The 16491-nt window shown below is 37.8% G+C and overlaps 2 protein-coding genes and 1 long non-coding RNA gene across 3 annotated transcripts; 2 read left to right on the top strand and 1 right to left on the bottom strand.

Moving 5' to 3' along the window:
* The first annotated feature begins 301 nt into the window (after positions 1-301).
* Positions 302-1997, top strand: LOC130718371 (uncharacterized). The gene is made up of 3 exons (XR_009012614.1): positions 302-422; positions 722-831; positions 1335-1997. It is a non-coding gene; the product is annotated as an uncharacterized LOC130718371 (long non-coding RNA).
* A 3580-nt stretch (positions 1998-5577) lies between these two features.
* On the bottom strand, positions 5578-8603 carry LOC130718370 (deSI-like protein At4g17486). The gene is made up of 3 exons (XM_057568954.1): positions 8168-8603; positions 7170-7457; positions 5578-5976 (listed from the first exon to the last, which is right to left on the bottom strand). Exons 1-3 carry the CDS (start codon positions 8304-8306, stop codon positions 5750-5752), a joined length of 654 nt encoding a protein of 217 aa, XP_057424937.1. The 5' UTR covers positions 8307-8603; the 3' UTR covers positions 5578-5749.
* Positions 8604-11721: 3118 nt separating this feature from the next.
* LOC130719039 (uncharacterized) lies at positions 11722-13691 on the top strand. Its single transcript, XM_057569691.1, has 2 exons — positions 11722-13382; positions 13454-13691. Exons 1-2 carry the CDS (start codon positions 11722-11724, stop codon positions 13689-13691), a joined length of 1899 nt encoding a protein of 632 aa, XP_057425674.1.
* The last annotated feature ends 2800 nt before the right edge of the window (positions 13692-16491 follow it).

The following is a 16491-nucleotide window of genomic DNA, read 5'->3' as shown; positions in this document are numbered from 1 at the left end:
CTATGGATTTCTCTTTTGCTTTGTATCTGTGTACTTTCTTTTTATTTGGCCTTGTGATCCCCTCTTGTGGACCCTTGGTTCTTTGTTTGTTCTTGGTTCCTTGAGCTACCTTTATGCTCTAGGTCCCCTTTCTTTATCAATAAAGTTTTTGTTTCCAAAAAAAAATCAATATTGGCTTACCAAAAAAAATTCAGATAACTTATTTTACCAACAGATGACAAATTTCACCAATGAAGGGTCTGCACTATATAGCCTTTAATATTCCGTGACAACTTTAAGTATTTCGCTCAGCGAAGATAGTTATATGGATGCCCACTTTTTCATCATATTTACAACTTGGCGCCATAGGTTCAGATCTCTTCAATTTGAGAATCGGTCCTATGGGGTTCTCCACGAAAGTTTATAAAGTTCATAACATTTGGGTAAGGATTTGCATATAAATCCATTTTTATATTTATGTATTTTTTATCTTTATTACATTTATAATTAAAGATTTAAGAATAATGTATGAACATATGATTCGGTTCTTTATTCTTCACCAATGGAAAGAAAAACTATTGTACTTGGGTTTGGGTCTTAATCTTCAGGTACTTTAGAATTTCAAACAAAAACTTATGTTGAAATTGAGGCATTAAGTGGATATGACATTTACATCCAAATAATGTGTTTTAGCTTTTATTTCTCATTTACCACTAACTTGTTTTGTATCTTATGTTTGTAGGCGCAAGGTCTACTATTTTTTCGAGTTCGTTAACTTGCAATATTGAGATTAGTCCATGAACTCCATGGATGAGGAGAAATCAATTCATTCAAAGTCTACCTCAATATAAAGTCAGTGGGTATTTACTTCATAATGATCTCACTGTTTTGTATCAAATTTTCTAAAAAATTATTCAGTAGCTCATTTGTTGCAAATAGAAAGCCATTATTTGAAAATGAATCATATGTAAGAAGACTATGAACTTCTTTGGAAAATTAAACTTATATTTGAACTCTGATCATTGAAACAATTGATAAGCACATTTTGGCTCTATGCCCTTGTGTTTCCTTTGATTTCCTCATTTGGATGTTTATGTCCCTTGAATGTTTTTTTCCCGTCTCTTTTTATGATTTTACTATTTTAGGCCATATTGTTTTTATGTATATGTTTTTTTTTAGGTAAGCCAAAGATGTATATGTTTTTATGTATATGTAATGTATAGTTTGAGGGCACCTTATTTAACATTGTTAGTAAGAGATAGTCTTCCATAGTTTATGATGTGAGAAGTTGATTATTAGAATTACGACACCGGTAGATGAAAATTTTGAACACATTAACCAATTTGATATTGCAGGTAGTATGGTTCGTAGTCGGAAGACTTTGCGGGAGAGGAGGAGAACATTGACAAAGACATCATCGAAGAAAGAGCTGAGCTGAATATGTTTGTTCTTTAGGGAAAGAACTTTGTTTGGTGTTCAGATGGTCGGATAGGGAGCTCCAAACCCAGATCATTGCAAATCTGGGTTGAGAAGAGTAGCAATGGAGGTGTTTCCTTAGCAGTACGTATGGTGGCTGAGTTCCTTGGCTGAGGGTGGCTTCTGAGTTCCTTTCGTTGGAATAGTACTTGTGGGGGAAGGTGGTGGTGCCTTGGTTGGCGGGTTTGATGTCCTTTTAAAGTCAGATTTTCATCCTCCTGCTATGCATTTTGGAGTGTTGCTGTATCAATCTCTGTTTCCTCCTAAGCTTGTTAGTGGGTTGTTTCATTGGCTGGACATTATAAGGTATTGTTAACCAGCTCTTTAAGATATCGTGCTGGTAAAGAAAGCATTGCATTTGAAGGACAAGTATCGATCTCTTGAAAGCATTTACACATTGATTCTACTTGAGCTTTCTTGTTGATGGATTTGTTTAGGTTAAATTTTTCACTACTGAAAGCACGCTTGAAGTGCATTATGTCTAAATAACTCTTTGACCTATGATGGATTGTTGCTGTTTTAATAACTTACTCTTTATAAAATGATACTACCTAAGCTTTATTGATGTCTTAAAATACCAACCGCTTATTATTTGCTTATGTTAGAAAGTAATTTATTGCATGTTGAAGGATCCCTAAGAAGTTTGCATTATAAGTAAGCACACTTTTAAAAATTAGTTGGGAGATTGGCTATGCGTGCATTATTCTAGATTAAGAACAATATGTCAATGATTAGAAAATGTCTGAACCTAAAAGAAGGTTTGAGCTAAGTGCAATGCCATTTTACTGAAACACATCAATTATGATTAGATGTTTTACATACTCAATTATGATTAGATGTTTTAATACTTATGTCTTTTTAGACTGGGATCCACGAGCAAGCCAAGTTAGCCACTTAAGATTTGCTTGTGTTCAATTTTCTGGCATCGCATGTAGGCACATCCCTAAACGGTGTATCTATCAAAAATATTTTATTCACACTTGTACACCTCACACTATAAATGTGATGTGATATGAATTGCAGATAGAGATAAGAAACAAATGTGTGGAGATAAAATGGAAGGGAAAGTAATTTGTGCATAAATCATTACCAGTAGTCTATCAATGCATTTTATCTAAGAATGCTTTAAACATCTTAAACTAGAATCTATTTATAAAGCGAATTTTGCCATCAACAACGCTGAAATAGTACCCAATATCCAATTTTTCTTCTTATCTCTATTTTATTTTCACATCATATATACCATATTCATTACTTATCTCTTCCTTTTCTCACTTCATATCTTTACTTATTGAGTGTCTACTCAACATTTTTTTTAACGATTAATAATCAAATTAGTTTCTGAGTCTGTAAGGTCATTTGATTTTAGTCCCTCCTCAAAAAATAGTTTGATCTCTGACCTCATGATTGGAGACTTTTTTATTTTAGTTCTCGCCTAAGGCCGAAACTCTGAAGAGGGTACTGAGTGGATAGCAAACGACAACGTGACCAATCACGTTATTTTTTATTTCCACATATATAATTGAAAATTAAATTAAACAAAATAATGTTGGAAATTTACTTTTTCATTTTTTTTCAAAATTTGTATTCTCAAGTTATTTTTTACATCAGTTTTTTTTTTAAATTTATCATTCTCAAAAGTGTTTCTATTCCAAAAAAGAAATTATTCTTTCACTCTTGATTATTAGTTTTTTGAGATAAATTTATATATTGATATTATGTTTTAAGACTATAATTAGTTTTCGTCTTGTAACAATTTTTTTTTCTAAGACTATTAGTTTTCCAAAACTCATTTTTCTATGTGAAGAAAAAAGATATCATTGTAATTGTTTTAATTCTTGCACTAGTTGTAGTATAAAATTTAGTAAGTAAAATAATAATGTACATTAAGTCTCAACAAAATTTAAAAGATAGTAGAGAAAATAAATTTTAAAATTTCTACACCTATATATGAAAGTATATCTCAAAAAAAACCTAGCTTGAGGAGAGAGTTGAACCCACCAAACATTGTTTAAAATACATATTATTTTGTAAAAAATGGTACCTTTTTGAAATATTACTCAAAAAAGGTTGAGTGGGAATCGAACCCTTGTCAATAAAAAAAATTAATTAATTTGTAAGTTCTTTAAAGTTTATAGCTATATGCATGCAATGAAAACATTAATTAAGTTACGTAAAAAAATACTATCAAATATTTTCCCTGTGCATCGGGCTTATACTAGTAAATACAACAAGTTTAAGCTTTAAACTAAAAACTATCTTAACTAACTTATTAAGAAAGCTATAATTACTAAAATAAGCTCGTTTACCAAACATTTTAAATTAGTTTTTTAGCAGCTAAATAAGGTTTTAAGTTGATTGAAATGTCATACTAATTAAACATGATAATTTTTTGAACAATACTAAACATGATAATTGATATATAAGAAAGGAACGAATGAGAGAGACATGGAAGCAGCTTGTGACATGTGTAGACAACAACATTTCTGGCTTTGGTGGTTGTTAAGCTTTCACGTACGCGACATTCATTTAGCATCATTCACGTCCAGGGTATTCGAAACAAGCAAGAGGGTTTAGCCGGCTATCCTTTACCCTACTGCTACAAGCTAAAATACAACGGAGCAAGAAACAGAGTGGGGTTGGGAGAACATGTTAATTATTGTCATCTATTTCAGTTGTGAACTACAACTAGCTGTGAATTTTACAATTTCGCTGTTGGAAGTTTGTAGATAGTGTGTTTTCCACCAAATGTCAAATTCAACATGTTTTTGCCAAGTCACTTTTAGGTGTGTGTTGGTTCAAATGAGTGGAGGATAGGAGATATATTTTAATGGAGGGTAGGGAATAAGAAGAAACCGATTTTAATATTATCATGTTTCCTCTTTTTGTTGTTACTCAGCTTCTCTGTACCAGGTGGGAGAGCCAAGAGTGTCATAAACTCATAGGTTGATCACGAGGGATAGTTCTGAGGTTACGGACTCTTTTTCTATTTAGTCAGTCACGGATCCAGAAATTCTATTTTATAGGAGCAAATATATAATGTGTCCTCTTGTCAAAACACATTAAAAAAAATTATTAAAAGAGAGCCAAAAGTCCTAAAAAGGTAGACCACGTGAATGAAAGTCATTCAACAACCCCGTGGAGGATGATCTAATACATGCAAACAAGCTAACCAATCAGCTACTCTATTAATTCATCATGAAATATGATAACATCATATTATGATCTTCTCATGTGAAAATTTTCATATTCTATCATAATATTTTGTGTACATCTATCTCTTTGCAAACATTTAAAAAACCTCATATATACTTATTTAATACATACATGTACACGGTAAAATACACATCCCATGGCCCAATACATCATTGGAGAACAAAGATTCTGGCTGTCTAAATTAGAGTTGAGTTCAACATAAATCAAACATGCATTCAATATCTCAACTCTCAAGCACAAGGTTAAGAAATTTGGACTCTAGTTTGGACTTATTTAGGACCTTGTATTGCTACTATGCCTTATAAAAGACCTTTTATTGCTACTATGCCTTATAAAAGGACCTTGTATTGCTACTATGCCTTATAAAAGACCTTGTATTGCTACTATGCTACTCTAGTTTGTACTTAATTTAACTTATATACATTACTCTATGCTACATCAGTAGCTAATATAAAAGTCTATAAACTTTGACCAAAAACCAAATCTATAAACAAAGAAACCCTTCCGCTCAATGAAGAAAGCACACAATAAACCTTTGTTTAGTCAAATTTAACATTGTGCTCCAACAATGTTTGGGGGTTTAATTTTGACATTCCGTTGAATGGAATATTGGCCTTAAACTAGGTTAAATCCATTTCCAATCAGCTTTCCTCTTGTAACAAAAAAAAATCAATTTCAATCCAACCTATGTCCGGCTTGAAAGTTGTCAATTTTTAGCATTTACTCACATAAAAATACTATTAACTTATATCATCCAGACGAGGTTCATTTTGTAAACCTAATTTAGAATAAAAAATATCCAAACATAAATCAAGTTACAATAAACCACTTTTGACCAAACTCAGTTTCCTAACCTCATGTTACATAGACTCTGTCGCAAACTTTAACCCAAACACACACTAAAAAGAAGAGATAAAGCAACCATTCCATTTTAGCCATTGCCACATATTTAAAGATATACAGCTAAACAGAAAAATGGAGCAGATGAGAAAGTTTTTTTTTCCCCTTCTCATCTGATGTTCTTACATTATATAATTCTAACAGCCTATATTTCAGAAACTGGCTTCTTTTAAATGCTCTACTTTACTGTTAAGGTTGAGGATGCAGAACCATTAATTACAGATGAAGGTGGAGAAAGACAACGTCTTCGGCTAGCTGACAATGGAGGATTGGAGGAAGCCTCATGCCTTGTGGACTGGCTTCTCATCTTATTCTTTCCTTCTTCCGGAATCCTGTTGGTCAATGCCGCTGGTCCAACCTTCTTTTCGTTCAGGCTGGGCGGAAGAACACAGTTGCAGAGAAAACCTTCACATTGAGAAGCAGAACATACCATTAGAAGTCATGACATGCTTCTTAGTTGTTTTTCGTTTATCCTTCTCACAAGAATCAGCACAGGAACATAATTTTTTTGCATGTGAAACATGACATAACAAGAACATATTAAAAGGGAAAAACTGTATCATAACAGAGACGGACAGAGATTTAGGGCTTGTTTGACTATTGTTTTGAAAAGCTATTCTTTTGTGTATAGAACAAAATTAACCTGTCTGGTTAGTTGTTTTCTTGCTAGACGTTTTAATAATTGTTCTCAGAACATCAAGTCTAAAAACAATAAAACACAAACATTTTAGTGTATGATCGGGTACCCCCTTAAAGTCAGTTAGCATTGCCTTGGAATGTTAAATTCAACATTACAAGAACCCAAAAAAAGGAAGATCCCTCATGTTAAATTTCACATTACATGCTCCATGATATACCACCACAGCCTGAAACCATATATTGCTAAGACCCACCAATAAGCTCACCTCCAATCGCCTAAGATCACCCCTTCCCTGACAAAAGTTTTCAATAACAGCAAACTCAATACTTAACTCATCCTGATACTGCCATTTCCTCAATTGAGGGTCGGAGATGTAGTCTCCACAAGGCATAAAGAATTCTGTTAGCAAAGCAGCAGCACAAACCCAAAAAGACAATATCATTTGATTTGGTGGAGCAGGAAGCAAACACAGGTAAGAAAAATAGCACCAGTGAAGTCCTGAGAACAGATCTAATGAGAGGGGGTGGGGAGGGGGGATTGAAGAAAACTGGTCTTCTGAAGGTTGCAGCAACCATTATTCATTTTGGCATTGTTCATCCATGGCCACTGTCACAGCATTTTGCCATAACACGCTTTGACTTCCTTGTGGTTCGCAATATCAAGGTTTTTAGGGTCCCCCCCCCCCCCCACAACCGTATCGTGATTGTAATGGCAGCGTCAACCTCATGTGTCCGCAATTTCCCATAATTTCAAAGATTATGACACAACGGCAACCCCAATTTAAAACAATGTAAACAATTTTTGTGTTCTTTTAATTCAGAAAACTATTCAATTGAAATCATCTACCAACCCAAACATCATTTTTAGAACCTTTATATATACCAGAGTGAAAAACCATCTCATACAAACAGGATGAAAGACAATAACTAATCACAAAACACTTTAATGTATCACTTACCAAGTCGTGCAAGTCGATTAACCCATCGAGGGATTGACTTTCCAGTTAATTTGTTGCAAACATCATTGCAGAAGTGGTTGCAATTTTTTTGTATAAGATGGTAGGTGTTGCCAGGATATTCCGCAGCTAGCTTCTCCATGAGTGCCCGGACATCCTTCGCACCGAGATCAGTTGATCCAATGTAAACTGATTTTCTAAAGGTGAATCCAGGACAGTGTCCAGGTTCCACTTCAAAAATCCCAGTCGTGCTACGTTCATGCGCTCCAAATCCATACTCAACCCCATGAACTGCAAAACAAAACTGAAGTTATCATAACCATATTAAGTATTCAAAACTCAGAAAAACATTAAAAGAAAAAGGTATTGGTATGTTTAAATGGTGAATATAATGAATTCATAGTTGTTAGTAAATTAGTACAAATTATCCCTCCTCAGGATTCGAATTTCGAACTCTGACCCTTCACCTGCAATTACCCTTAACTCAACCATGTGAGCTACCCCCTCCGAATTCATAGAAAGTGAAAACCAAACTCTTAGACATTACATCTACATTGGTGTGGATTCAGTGAAAATTTTCCTAATTGAAAATCCAGCTCAACTAGAATTACAATAATTAAGCTAAAATTCAAGTCAGTACCCAGGAAACTTAACCCCCCAACAGATTCAAAGCAAAGAAAATCCTTTGATTCAATAACCAACAGCTCCACAAAAAAGCTTAAAACAGCTTGGTATAAGATCAGAAATGGCTTCACACTTATCATTCAACAAGCCTGAAGCTTTTTGGGTTTAAACATAACCCATTTTGTAATTTTTGAAGATTTTATATTACAGATGAAAAAGGATTCAGCTTTTCTACCAAAGATCTGAATCAATCAATTAAAAATTATAATTCAAATTAATCAAATATTATTCATATGGCACTGAAATTGGCAATACCAAATCACCCAAAATTTGATCTTTTTCAAAAGGGGAAGCAAGAAAAAAAAAAAAGGGTATACCTTGAACACCAGAATGATAAACTCCGAGGCCTAACCAATACGCATACCCATTAATCGGGGTGAGATCATAGACGTTGAGGTAAACCGGGACCGAACCGGGTTTTTTCTTCCGCGGCAACGGGACCAGTTTACACAGCATTGGTGATGACGACGGTGGTGGTGGTGGTGGTGGTGGCTGTTTTCCGCAGCTGGCACGGTTGGTTGGTTGGTTGGTTATGGCGCTTGTTGTTGTGATGGGGCAAAACGGAAAATCCAGAGAAATTCCAAGGGCATATTGGGAACCAAGGAAGACCCTTTGGGAAATTCTATGTTTAAAAGTGATTCCTGGTTCTCATTATAACATGTAATGCACGCTTTCCCTCCCCTTCGCTTTCGGAGAAAGAAGAAGAAACAAGAATCTTTGCAGTGTGGTTGCTTTGTTTTGCTTTTCCTTTTGCTTTTTATTCTTTTTCTTAACCTTTTTATGCAAATTAATGTATCTTAGGATTCTATTAATAACTAAATAAGTTGGGCAGTGATTAAGAAATTTCATCAATTATTTATCTTTTTTTAAGTTTAATCAATACTCATTAAAGCACTTCATTTGCCTTTTCAATTAAATAGGTATGTGTTTGTTATATTTATAAAAAAATTATACACACCTGTAATTTTTTAAGGAAAAAAAAAAGCTGAGCTGTGCTTTTATTGGCTTTTCAGATTAATGTTTATTTGGATGGTGGGAGCCGGTGCGGTCTCGAGCTTCGGTCTCCTTCTCTTGATGACATGGTCCCGAGCACTCTCAATGTCGTGCAACTAGTCATATCGCTTCTTTGCCTGTTGTAGAGCTTATCAGTTGGTTCAGGTGGGATGGTCTCCTCATCCTATATGGGCCAAGTGCAATACCGATGGTTTGGTGCGAGGGCCTTTGAGCATGGCGGCTTGTGGTAGTTGAAAGGGATTTCAGTGGTCGATGGTTGTTTGGGTTTTGCCGGAACATGGGGACTTCTAATGTTTTGTGGGCAGAGCAGAGGCTTCCCTAAGGACTAAGGTGATTGTTGAGAGTGATTAGAGTGTTGGAGTCGTTCTCATCAATAACAGCTGCGACCCGAGCGACTCCTATGGTGACCTTGTTAATCATATTCGAGCTTGAAAGGAGTTGAATTGGGAGTTCCTTTGCGTCCATGACCTAGTGCTTAGAAATCATGTTTTGGAGCGTCCTCCGCCTAGTTGTTCCAACTTACTTATGTATGATGCTTCGGGTGTTTCGTTCCCTCGGCCTACCCGTGTGTAGTTTATTTTTTCGATCTTAGGCCCTTCTTTAAAAAAAAGTGTTTTTCGTACTTTATTTAATACTTATTAATTTTTAATAAATTTGATTAAATCTTATCAAGTTTTCTTAGTACCACCAAGCGCACGTAGTTTAACTGACACATGGTTGTGCAATGGTTTTAGGTTTGAGTTCTTGTAGATGCAGTCTGCAACTACGTTAAGTACTTAATATGAGGAGTTTTGTCGTTTGTAGTGACTCTGCTCGACTCGAAATTGCGAAAGCAATTATATGCACCTCAAAAAATCAAATTTTCTTAGTGTGTAATGTTATGAAAAAATGATATCAACACTAATCTCAAAGCATCAAAAGATTAGTTTTATATCTACCTCATATCAAAACTTATTTTGACAGTCTTTTTCTAACATTCATCTATTTATTTGTAAAATTCCTGTCATGTCTGTTTTGAAAAATAACATAAAAATTCACAAAGGGTATATTCAAAATATAGATCTCACTTTTAGTAACTCACATTAAATTTCAACCAATAAAATATAAATTGTTAAAAAAAGGATAAAATAAGTATTGCTATCAATCCGTGCAATGATATTTGTATCTATGTGCACATTATTTTTGTGAGGAATATTGTTAGTAATCATATGGATTATGTGCCTAAATATATTTCTATAGATGTATAGACACCAATAGTTTTCCACTGACAAAAACGAACACAATTGGTACATAAATAATCATTCCTTTAAATATTTGCGATAAGGTTCAACTCATATGATTTGATGATTGGGATAAAACTCACTTTCTACGTCTGGCAAGGGAACAGAACCATGTTAGCCTGTATGTTTGATAAGATGGTCATTTGCTTGCTCTTGAATTCTCCTTACTGTCTATTTTGTCCAATTCAATGAATTCAATTCCTGTATGGTTGTAAATTCACTAACTAAATTGATGTTATATGCCAATAATCCTAGTAATATCCAGCTAATTCTGTGATTGGATATTGATATTTTTTAGCAAGCGAGGGGAACAGTTAATAAACATATAACATGTGTTGTGCATTTATGAATTGAGAATTGTTATTCAGACCCCCACAGTTATTCAGACCCCTAAAAAAGTGTAAAATTACTTAAATATCCTTAATAAAAAAAATATAAAAAAAACTCACCCCCTCCTCACATTTTCTCTCCTCTCTTCTTACTTTTTTCCTCTTACTCTCGTCCCCCACCACCACACACCACCACCACCCCCCACAACCACCGCCACCCCTATGGCCGCCGCCACCACCAATTTTAATTTGATCAAAGGTACAATATTAAAATTGTCGCAATTTCCCCAAGAATATGAGTAATCAATACCCCCACCCCAACTATTATAAGTAACTTTTACTTACCTAATTTTCTCGCCAATTTAAGAATTTTTTAAAATCACACTATCTTTTTTATTTAAATATGAGGGTAAGTTTAAAAAAAAAAACGTAAATATTTCATTGGTATTATAAAGTGACTTATATTTTGAGGAAAAAATTCTCATATTTTAACTTATAAATAGAGACGGAGGATTAATCATTTCATAAATTTATTGTTGGTAACTACTTTTCTTAATTTTTTGTTATTTTGAGAGAACTAATTAAAAGTAAATTGCCTATAAAACATATTTAACCATTAAATCCGGTTAAGAATAAATTGCACAAACGGTGGTGAGTGCAAGAAGTATATTTTTTAGTATTGCACCCTCCGGACTTTGATCATGAATCTCCCCCGCCAATTCACATATTCTATAACTCTTAACACTTAAGTTATCATTTGTGGGCAAAAGGTACACAAACTTAATAGAGTATTTATTAGTACGTTTAAAAGAAGACAATATAGTGTTAAGTGTTTATTGGATTTTTATGTAAAAAAGAGTTAAAGACCGAAGGTGAGGTTAGAAGTAGTGATGACAACAATTATTCATGAATATTCACGTGAAATGGCTAAATTCCATGATTGCCGCATGCCGAAGGTTCCTTAAAACAATGATGCGTGATCATGAAGCTTGAGACAAGCTCTAATTATTATACGCGCTGGATGTCGGGGCATTGGAGTCCACAGTCTTAAGATAAGATAGCAATGGCATCCATTAATATGCAAGTTTCAATTTTTTAATTTTATGATGTGTCAAAAATCAAAATAAAATTGTAGAGTTTTTTTTTTTTAATTCCTTCATAATTTCTTTAAATATAGTACTTCCTAAGTTCAAAAAAAAAAACGATATAAAAACGCTCTCCTAGGGTTTCTCTGGTTTACCGCCTACGATGAATGAATCCGGTGGCTCACCGGAAGACGATCACGGAGGAGGGGCTCAAGTCCAAGCTCCAGGTCCACCGCCAAGGGCCACGGGGGATCGCCGGATAGTTTCGTATAAAGATGTTTGCCTCGGCGTGAATGGAGGGGAGGAATCAGAAGATGACGATGTGCCTATGGAAGGTTTCCTCTCAGATTCAGAGGAAAGCGACTCAGAAAGGGCAGGGAAGGATGCTGCGCAAGGTAACCCCCTATGTCCTGTCATAAGAATCTCAAAGGAAAAGAGGAAAGAGCTGCGTAAACCATGGCAGAACTCCATCATAGTGAAGCTCCTCGGCAAACGGGTGGGTCTGGGCTTGATGAAGGATCGGTTGAGCAAACTCTGGCATCCCGCAGGGGAGATGGAGGTCATTGATCTAGACTTCGACTTCTATGTTGTTCGCTTTGCTAACCGAGTCGATTATGCCCATGTGTTCACCGGTGGTCCATGGATGATAATGGGTCATTACCTCGTTGTTCAACAATGGAGGCCGATGTTCATCCCTTCTAAAGGGGAACTTACACGTGTGGCTGTTTGGATCAGGGTGCCGGGCTTCCCTGTGGAGTGCTATGACCAAGAAGTTCTCCATGAGATAGGTAAGAATGTGGGCAGATTTGTTAAGGTCGACGACCATACATGGAAGACTATGGCTGGAAAAGGGCAGCAAGGCGCTACGATGGAGCGCGCTCGCTTTGCTAGGATCTGTGTAGAAGTGGATCTTCGTAAGACGCTGGTCTCCAAGTTCATGTTTGAGGATGAGGAATTCAAAATCGAGTACGAAGGGTTGAGTCTGATTTGCTTCGAGTGTGGTCGGTTTGGGCACAAGAAAGAGGCTTGCTTCGTGGCCTCTGTAAGTGAAAACCACCAAACCATCATTGCTCCGACCACGACTAATCCTACCAATAAGGTTGCCAATGGGGATGACTTTGGCCCCTGGATGATCGCTAAGAAGCCGGCGCGGTTCACCTCAAAACGGACGAACGGGATGGGTCACCCTGTCAAACCTGTTGGTGGCTTCGGCAGCGGAACTAGGTTCTCAGCCCTGGAACACATGGACCTCGACGAGAACCAGGCAAGCCCGGTAATTGGGGACAAAAATTCCGGTATCGTCGGGGATATTCAAAACTCTCCCTCACTTTCAGGGAAAAATATTCCTGGCAATCATTACACTATAAATGATTCTCACGTGGGACCTAATGGGCCAGTGATTGTGGCTCCAATCATTGAGCAGTCTCCATTAGGTGACACTATTAATCCTAGTGTGGATCCCAAGATCTGGGAGAATCCGCTTGAATCTCTCAAGCAGGGGCCCACCATGGCAGGAAAAGTGGTAACTCATTCCACTTTCTCTGGCGGCGCATCATCAGATCAAGTCATCCCTGGGTTAAGTGGGAAGGACCGTCACCAAGCAAGGGCTGACGTCACCTCCAACACATTCAATATCACGCCAAAGATGGGTCCCACTCACTCTTCGTCTTTGAAGCATACAAAGATGAAAGCCTGTCGTTCTCCGCGTGACCAGTCTCAGGTTGATCCAAGAGGCCAATCATCTAGGGATGCCAGTTCTTCCAAGTCCCCGGTTGGGAAGTCGATTCTTTCTCCTAGGGAGAGAGATAGGAGTATGTCTCCTAGGTCACAAAAAAGCTCCTGAGAGCTTCTCTTACCAACCCTATTGGTTTTTTAATGTTTTACAACATTCTTAGCTGGAACATTAGAGGAGCTGCAGCGAATGGAGTTTCTCTTCTCCTTAAAGATGTTATTTGTAGGCATAATGTCTCGTGTGTGGCAATCTTTGAACCTAGAGTTAGTTCTGCGTCTCATCTCCCCAGAATCATGAAGTCTATTGGCTTTGATGAGTGCTTTGTTGTGGAATCTGAGGGCTTTTCAGGTGGTATTTGGATCATGTGGAACAAGCAATGGGGTGTTGTAGAGCCTATTTAATTCCATCGCCAGTGTGTGCACCTTCGCGTCTCTCCAAGGAATAATCTCCCTAGTTTTCGCGTCTCTTTCGTCTATGGTAGCCCTAATGCTTCTATTAGGGAATATCTTTGGCAGGAACTTCGCCTTACAGCCCCTCATATAACGGAACCTTGGATAGCTATGGGAGACTTTAATAGCTACCTCCATGCATCTGATAAGATAGGGGGTGGTCAGCCTAATCTCCTTAATATGAGGAAGTTCAGGGATTGTTTAGATGATTGCCTCCTTTCTGATTTAGGCTTCAAAGGCCCCCCCTTTACCTGGGAGGGTCGTGGGGTTAAGGAGCGATTAGATTGGGCCCTTGGTAACTCAAGCTGGCTTACTTCGTTCCCTGAAGCATCGATTTTTCATCTCCCCAAACTAAAATCTGATCACAAGCCTCTTCTCCTCCAACTCGGTTCTTGTCCGAGGGATGCTACCCAACGTCCCTTCAGATTTTTAGCAGCTTGGCTCACTCATGATGACTTTCCTCGTCTGGTCAAATCTTCCTGGGAGAACCATGGGACTTGGCTCCTAGCCTCAGAAGCGTTTCGGGATGATGTTGTTGAGTGGAATAACAATGTGTTTGGGGAGATTGGTAGAACTAAGAGGAAACTCTTGAGACGTCTTGAGGGCATTAACAATAGATTGCGTATGAGCCATAACCGGTACCTTGAAAAGTTGCAAGCCCGCTTGTGGAAGGAATACCAAGGTGTCTTGATCCAGGAAGAGCTTCTTTGGAAACAAAAGTCTCGGGTCAATTGGCTTAACAATGGTGATAAGAATACTCGTTTCTTTCATACAGCAACTATGGTTCGCCGTAAAAGAAATAAAATCGAGGCTCTAACTAATGATGATGGAGAACTCGTCACAGATCCAGTTCTTCTTCAAGGCATGGCGGTGGAATTTTTCCGTCACTTGTACACTAGCCCTGGAGTTTCCGTTAGCTACCACGTAAGGAATGCGTTTCCTAGCTTAACTGATGAGTCCCTTTCGGATATCATGACCCCTATTATGGCCGAAGAGATCAAAGCAGCTATTTTTAGCATGGGAGCGTTGAAAGCTCCAGGGCCTGACGGTTTGAATCCTCTATTTTTTCAGTCTCAGTGGGACATAATTGGTCCTTCTGTTATCAATTTTATCCAGGATTGCGTTCAGAACCCGGAGAAAATTAAAGAACTGAATGACACTCTGATTGTGTTGATCCCTAAGATTGATAGGCCTAACCTTGTTTCCCAATACAGGCCCATTGGTCTTTGTAACGTGATCTACAAAACTTTGACCAAGGTGATCGCTAATTGTCTTAAAGGGGTTCTTGGGGACCTTATCTCCCCAAACCAATGCAGCTTCATTCCGGGTAGACAGAGTTCAGATAACATCATTGTTGCACAGGAGGTGTTTCACTCAATGCGCTTCTTGAAGCGTAAGCGAGGTTGGGTAGCTATGAAGATTGATTTGGAAAAAGCTTATGATAGGCTTGAATGGGGCTTTCTACATGACACCCTTCTGGAAGTGGGTTTGGAACCAAATTTCTGTGATTTAATTATTAATTGTGTTTCCTTGAGTTCTTTTCAGGTTATGTTTAATGGTAGCAAAACCGAGAAGTTCTCCCCCTCAAGGGTATTAGACAGGGCGATCCCCTATCTCCTTACTTATTTGTCCTTTGTATGGAGCGATTGGCCCATCACATCCAACGTGAGGTGGATAACTCTAGTTGGAAGCCGATTTATCTATCCAAGGGAGGACCTCCTATTACTCATCTTTTCTTTGCAGATGATCTCTTGCTTTTTGGAGAAGCCTCTACCTCCCAGATGAATATCATGATGAATTGCCTTGATGATTTTTGCGAAGCCTCTGGCCAAAAGGTGAGCAAAGATAAATCCAGGATCCTTGTTTCCTTTAATGTTAATCGTGGAGAAGCCAATGCCATTAGTAGAGTGTCAGGTATTCGTCTTACTACAGACCTCGGCAAATACTTAGGGGTTCCTCTTCTCCACAAGGCCCCAACTCGTGCTACTTATGATTTTATTTTGGATAAGACTCAGCGACGCTTGTCAGCTTGGAAGGCTTCCACTCTTAGCCTTGCGGGTAGAATCACTCTTGCTAAATCTGTGGTGGCGGCTATACCATCTTATTGCATGCAAACTATGTTAATTCCTAAGGGCGTTTGTGAGAAACTGGACCAACTTCAAAGGAAATTCATTTGGGGGTCAGATAATGATTCTAGAAAGGTGAGTCAAGTGAGCTGGGAGGTCATTTGTAGGTCTAAGAAGATGGGAGGTCTTGGCTTTCGTCGTACTGCTGATTTTAATGAAGCCCTCATCATGAAATTGGGTTGGGGCCTTATTCATCAACCCAACACCCTTTGGGTCCGAGCTCTTCGTGGTAAGTATGGTTGTGGATCTAATATTATTCCTGTGATCAAGAAATGCAGCAGAGAATCCTTAGCTTGGCGCGGTATTCGCTCCACCTGGGATCGCTTGATTACGGGTACTTGCTGGCAGGTTGGGGATGGTTCTAACATTCGTTTCTGGAAGGATCCCTGGATAATGTCAGGCCATACCTTGCTTAACCTTGCCAGGTCCCCTATCCAGCAGTCGGACCTTGATCTCCCTCTGTCTGACTACTTTGAAACGAATAGAGGATGGAAGGTTTCTAGATTCAGTTCGTTACTGCCCCCAGAAACCGTTCAGGAGATTACTTTGTTCCACTCCGTCCAACCTCCGCCTTGCAGAGATGAGTGCTCGTGGGCAGGTACGTCCTCTGGTACTTTTACCACCAA

The sequence above is a fragment of the Lotus japonicus genome, chromosome 5 (genome assembly GCF_012489685.1).
Source record: "Lotus japonicus ecotype B-129 chromosome 5, LjGifu_v1.2".
Taxonomy (NCBI): domain Eukaryota; kingdom Viridiplantae; phylum Streptophyta; class Magnoliopsida; order Fabales; family Fabaceae; genus Lotus; species Lotus japonicus.
This window is presented reverse-complemented; position numbering and strand designations above follow the sequence as displayed.

What these genes read in the sequence shown, in the direction of transcription:
- LOC130718370 (XM_057568954.1), bottom strand. Translation starts at nt 8,306, where the DNA reads ATGCTGTGTAAACTGGTCCCGTTGCCGCGGAAGAAAAAACCCGGTTCG. An exon ending in TTATCATTCTGGTGTTCAAG is followed by an intron (nt 7,458 to 8,167) that starts GTATACCCTTTT and finishes TTTGTTTTGCAG; the next exon opens with TTCATGGGGTTGAGTATGGA. An exon ending in TAATCGACTTGCACGACTTG is followed by an intron (nt 5,977 to 7,169) that starts GTAAGTGATACA and finishes CTCAATGTGAAG; the next exon opens with GTTTTCTCTGCAACTGTGTT.
- LOC130719039 (XM_057569691.1), top strand. Translation starts at nt 11,722, where the DNA reads ATGAATGAATCCGGTGGCTCACCGGAAGACGATCACGGAGGAGGGGCT. An exon ending in GATAGGAGTATGTCTCCTAG is followed by an intron (nt 13,383 to 13,453) that starts GTCACAAAAAAG and finishes CAACATTCTTAG; the next exon opens with CTGGAACATTAGAGGAGCTG.